Raw genomic sequence first — 6,203 nt, forward strand, 5'->3', positions numbered from 1 at the left:
AAAAAAAAAAAAAGAAAAAGCAGGCTATGAAGCAGATAAACAAAATTAGCTCTTATGTGCAAAGAGTGTTTAAAAGAAAAAGCTCATCTAATCCTGAGGTATTACTCTAAGCCAACATTTCTTAATTCTTGCATTTTGTACTCATTTGAGAAGTTTTCCAGTGGTTGCTTTCTTCTGAAATTATTTGGGAAGAGGAGGGATTACTCTCTTGGAAGAGAGTTGAAATGATAAAAGTGTGTATACTTGTATACATATATCCTACAAAGCACAATGAGTTTTTCTCCTGAATTTATTTATTCTTTGAATGATATATGTGAACTATTCCCCCTACAACCAAAAAAAGAAAAGAAAAATCACTGGTCTTAAGAATTGTTTAGGCTCAGCGCCTGTGGCTCAAGCGGCTAAGGCGCCAGCCACATACACCTAAGGTAACGGGTTCGAATCCCCGGCCCGGGCCCGTCAAACAACAATGATGGCTGGAACCAAAAAATGGCCAGGCGTTGTGGCGGGTGCCTGCAGTCCCAGCTACTTGGGAGGCTGAGGCAGGAGATTCGTTTGAGCCCAGGAGTTGGAGGTTGCTGTGAGCGTGATGCCATGGTACTCTACCCAGGGGGATAGCTTGAGGCTCCGTCTAAAAAAAAAAAAAATAAATAAATAAAAAAGAATTGTTTAAAAAACAGCCCTGATTTTCTGGAATCTCTTACCTTGTAGGCCTTTGCCCAGTTTGACGCTGAGGGTGATGGTGCAGTTGATGCCGAGAACATGTTGGAGGCCCTCAAGAATTCCAGTGGCGCTAATCTTCAGGGGGAGCTGAGCCATGTCATCAGACAACTACAAGCCTGTTCTCTTGTTCCAGGTAAGGCTTTCATCTGAGTGCTGTGTGCTCTTTTAAAACCAGAATGAAAAGGCTTGTAATCCCAGCACTTGGTAGGCTGAGGTAGGTGGATTGCCTGAGCTTACAGGTTCAAGACCAGTCTAAGCCAGAGCAAGACCTCATCTCTAAAAATAGCTGGGCATTGTGGCAGGCACCTATAGTCCCAGCTACTTGGGAGAATTGTTTGAGCCCAAGAGTTTGAGGCTGCTGTGAGCTGTGACGCTACGGCACTCTACCCAGGGTGACATAGGGAGACTCTGTCTCAAAAAAAAAAAAAGAACCAGAATGCATTTTATCATAGGAGAGATTGAAATTAGGCAGATTTTAGGCTGATGTGGTGGCTCGCTTCCAGGGTCCAGTCCCAGGGGCAGGGTCCGTTAAGACCTGTCGATCTGGTGGCAACCAACCAAAGTAAAATAGTTAGAAATGGCGAGAGACAAAAAGACAAAACACCCAGAATAGAATTTTCAAAGGTGGGAACGCAGAGGACCACCGTCCTTTTGTGGGGTTCCCGTGAGTGGCCGCGAGTGTCAGTTTTACTCAGCTTTTATTGAAGGCTATTGGCTCATTAATCCAGAGGGTAAGCTGAGGAAGGGAACAAAGATGCCAGCAGTTTATCTGAGTGAGCATATTAGCCCTAATGATTGTTTCTATAATCATTAACCTTAAGGATCTGAGCAGTCTTGAGAAATCTGGAACCTGAGCCTTGTGTGGGGGCAGCCTCCTGTCTATGGTCACATAGATTCCTAGGGAGGTGTTAATCTCCGCTAGTTCACTGTGGAGTAAAATGCCACTTGCATCATTCTCCTCTGAAGAATCAGTGGAAGAGAGGAATTTTCCTCTTATCACCACTACAGAGGGTCTTCCTCTGAAATAAGGGATATAAGCCCTCCTGCCCATATTTTAGAGCTTGAGCTGTTCCCTTGATCTCTAAATACAAATCTCCACAATAGATATTTGCTTGGACTATTTACTGGCCAGGAAACAGCCTAGTTAATGTATCTTGCTAGGCCTTGCCACAGCATCTTCTGTGGCCATTATTCCTCAGAGTGTTCACAGACCCAGCAGGGATTTTTTTGTAAACTGTATCCCCAATAGGCCAGAGTTCTAGGAAAAGCAGGAAACAAAAAAAAAGAAATTTAGCAGCAACTGGTTTAAAGGTAAACTAGATGTCTTTCCTTTGTTTTGCCACTCTTAGCTTACTTTTTTATTTTCCCCTCTTTCTGAGGGTGTTTTCCCTTGCCAAAAAAGGGGTCTTTGGTTCTCATTCTGCCTGCAGCTCATGCCTATAATCCCAGCACTCTGGGAGGCCGAGGCAGGACTACTGGCACCTGCCACAAGTCTCAGCTGTTTTTAAAGGTGAGGTCTTGATCTTAGGCTGATCTCAAACAGCCTGAGCCAGAGTGAGACTCCGCCTCGAAAAATGGCTGAGGCAAGAGAATCACTTGAGCCCAAGAGTTTGAAGTTGCTGTGAGCTCTAACACCATGGCACTCAACCCCAGGGCAACCGAGTGAAGCTCTTCCTCAAAAAAAAAAAAAAAAAGAAAGAAAGAAAAGGAAAAAGAAATTTGTAAGTACTGTGAAATAAATTCCCTCATTCGGGCACATAGTCTGAATTAACATTTGGTGTAATCATCTCTTTCATTCCCCAATACAGTAATGGCTGAGCAGTTCTACTGTCTATTATGAACGTTTGTCATGGGGCTGCCTTTTTTAGTGAAATTCCTTTGTTTTTTTTTGAGACAGAGTCTCACTTTGTCCCTGTGAGTAGTGTGCCATGGTGTCATAGTTCACTGCAACCTCAAACTCTTTGAGCTAAAGCAGTCTTCTTGCCTCAGCCTCCTTAGTGGCTGGAACTACAATCTGCCACAATACCTGGCTAATTTTTTTTTGCAGCTTTTTGGCCTGGGCTGGGTTTGAACCCACCACCTCCAGTATATGGGGCCAGCGCCCTACTCCTTGAGACACAGGCAGCGCCCACACCTGGCTAATTTTTTTTAGAGATGAGGGTCTCACTCTTGCTCCAGCTAGTCTCAAACTCGTGAGCTCAGGCAATACATCACTTTGACCTCCCAGAGTGCTAGGATTACAGGTGTAAGCTACCTCACCTGGCTTTTTTTTTCTATTTTAGTAGGGATGAGGGTCTCTCTCTTGCTCAGACTGGTTGCAAACTCCTGAATTCAAGCAATCCACCCCCCTCAGTCTCCCTGTGTGCTAGAATTATAGGCATGAGTGACTAGGCTCAGCTTGACTTACAACTTTGTATTCAAAATTTTCTATCAACACCCAACTTAAAAGAATTGTATTATCAGTCTTAGGATGAATCTTTGTATGTTGAGGTCACCTTGGTGGTGAAATTTCATAGTTTTCTAGTCTCTCTAACCTTTCACCATTAAAACTAGTTCCTTTTATATCTCATTGTATTTGTGCTTAATGAGAGACAACACCTTTACGGAGTTCGTTTCCCTAATGTTAAATGAATTCATAGAATATTTCAGCCTATGAAAACACTTTTCCCATTACAAAAATTAGTTTGTTTTCTGATGTGAATTCTGAGCAAAGCAAGTAAAGTGCAGCATCAGCATTGTCATAAATATGCAGCTTTGGATATTATTGTGGAGTCCATTAAGAAAAACTGAAAGTCCGGAAATTTGCCATGAAAGAGATGGGAACTCCAGATGTGCGCATTGATACCAGGCTTAACAAAGCTGTCTGGGCCAAAGGCATAAGGAATGTCCCATACCGTATCCGTGTGCGGTTATCTAGGAAACGCAATGAAGATGAAGATTCACCAAACAAGCTCTATACTTTGGTTACCTATGTACCTGTTACCACTTTCAAAAATCTGCAGACAGTCAACGTGGATGAGAACTAACTGGTGATTGTCAGACACATCAAATAAAATTTTAAAATTAAAAAAAAAAAAAAAAAGAAAAACTGAAAGGAAGGGGAAGGGATTTCACAGACTTTAAATCTTTGGAAATCAGATGTCTCCAGGGTTTAGGTAGAGGGCATGGCTTAAATACGCTTTCAGTGCAGAATTTCCCCTCAGCCTCATGTTTTATCTTAAAAATCAATGCAGAATTTCAGTCTGCTCTAATGCATCTGTTTGTTTTACTATTAAAAGCAATTTTCCCTAGGGACTTCTGGAGTCTTGATCCAAGTACTGCTTAGACAGATGTGTTCAGTTTGTGAAAAGTCATTGAATGATGCAGTTATGTATACTTTTTGTCTCCTATGTGTTGGGGGGCCTAACACAGTCACACATAAACCCTTTTTCCCCCCTCCTTCTAAGACAAAGACACAAAGGAACTAGCTAGGCTCATCCCCCCAGAAGTGTGCCAAAAGACCTTAACCTGACAGGCAATCTGTGGAACGTGCCCCCCTTAACAGCCCCTATATAAGTGGTCTCTAACTGTCCCTGGCACAAATGCCATCTTTGTGCTGCCATTTTGAATAAACCTGGCCTGAAAATCTCCTGTGTCGCCTCATCTCTGGGTACCACCATTTACACCTTTCACTATGTTATTTATTAGGTAATTTTTAAAAAATTTTGTTTTTAATTATGGGTGCATTATAGTTGCATATCTTTATATGGTACATGTGATGTTTTGATATAGGAATACAATGTAAATTAGTCAAATCAGGGTAATTGGGGTATCCATCACCTCAGACATTTAACATTTCTTTGTGTTAGAAACATTCTAATTCTACTCTTCTAGTTATTTAAAAGTATACCCTAGGCTGGGGGCAGTGGCTCATGCATACAATCCAGCACTCTGGGAGGTTGAGATGGGTAGATTGCCTAAGCTCACAAGTTCAAGACCAGCCTGAGCCAGAGTGAGACCCTATCTCTAAAAATAGCCGGTCATTGTGGCAGACACCTGTAGTCTCAGCTACTTGGGAGGCTGAGGCAAGTGAATCACTTGAGCCCAAGAATTTGAGATTGCTGTGAGCTGTGATGCCACAGCTCTCTACCAAGGGTGACAAAGTGAGACTCTTGTCTCAAAAATAAAGTATATCCTAACTTATTGATTATAGTGACTTTGTTTTGCCATGAAATATTGTTCATTTTAACTTTATTTTTGTACCTATTAACCGTCTCCTCTTTGTCCCTTCCTCCACTCTACCTTCCCAGCTTTGGGGAATTCTACTCTGTCTTCAAGAGATTAGTTTTCATTCTTTTTTTGGGGGGGGGGGAGTCTCTCTCTATTGCCCAGGCTAGAGTGCTGTGATGTCTGCCTGGCTAGCGCACAGCAACCTCAAACTCCTGGGTTCAAGCATTTCTCCTGCCTCAGACTCCTGGGTAGCTGAACCTACAGGCATCTGCTATAATGCCCAGCTAGAGATCAATTGTCTTTAATATTTAGCTCCCGTGTATGAGTGAGAACATGCAAAATTTGTCTTTCTGTGCTTGGCTCATTTCACTTAACATGATGTTCTTCAGTTCTGTCCATATTGTTGCAAATGTCAGGTCTTCATTCTTTTTGTGGCTATATAATATACCATTGTCTGTCTGTGTGTGTGTATGTATATCACAATTTGTTTATCTATTGAGGGATACTTAGGCTGATTCCATGTCTTGGCTATTGTGAATATTGTTGGAATTAACATGGGAGGGCAGATATCTTTCTGATATACTGAATTCCAATCCTTTGGTTATATACCCAGCCGTGGGATTGCTGGGTCATATGTTAGTTCTGTCCTTAGTTTTTTGAGGCACCTCCAAACCGTTTTCCACAGTGGTTGCACTAGTATACATTTCCAACAACAGTATATAAGAGTTCCTTTTGCTTTATTTACATCCTTGCCAGCTTCATTATTGTCATCCTAGGTAGAGTGCTATGGTGTTACAGCAACCTCAAGCTCCTGGGCTCAAGCAGCTAGGATTATAGGTGCCTGCCACAAACCCTGTTTTTTTCTGTTTTTTTTTTTTTTCTATTTTTAGTAGAGATGGGGTCTTGCTCTTGCTCAGGCTGGTCTGAAACTCCCAAGCTCAATTGATGAACCCACTTTGGCCTCCCAGAGTGATAGGATTGTAGGCATGAGCCACCACGCCCATCTCATTCTTGCTTTTTCGATAAAAGCCATCTTAACTGGTGTGAGATGATATTTCATTGTAGTTTTGATTTCCATTTCTCTAACTACTAATGATGTTGAGCATTTTTTCATATACCTGTTGGCCATTCGTATGTCTTCTGAGAAATTTCTATGAAGATCCTTTGCCCATTTTTAATTGGATTATTCAATCTTTCCTATTGAATTGTTTGAGCTCTTTATGTATTTTAGTTGTTAATCTCTCATCAGATAGGTGATTTTCTTTTTTTTT

General features: G+C 41.8%; 1 protein-coding gene across 1 annotated transcript in view; it reads left to right on the forward strand.

Annotated features, from left to right (window-relative positions):
* Window positions 1-6,203, forward strand: part of ZZEF1 (zinc finger ZZ-type and EF-hand domain containing 1) — a 148,937-nt gene that overhangs the window by 23,125 nt on the left and 119,609 nt on the right. Inside the window, exon 2 of the mRNA XM_012810946.2 lies at window positions 712-856. Within this exon, the coding sequence (XP_012666400.1) occupies window positions 712-856 (145 nt within the window). The remainder of the gene's footprint in view (window positions 1-711; window positions 857-6,203) is intronic.

Source organism: Otolemur garnettii, unplaced genomic scaffold (genome assembly GCF_000181295.1).
Source record: "Otolemur garnettii isolate 467f Iridium unplaced genomic scaffold, OtoGar3 scaffold00145, whole genome shotgun sequence".
Taxonomy (NCBI): Eukaryota; Metazoa; Chordata; class Mammalia; order Primates; family Galagidae; genus Otolemur; species Otolemur garnettii.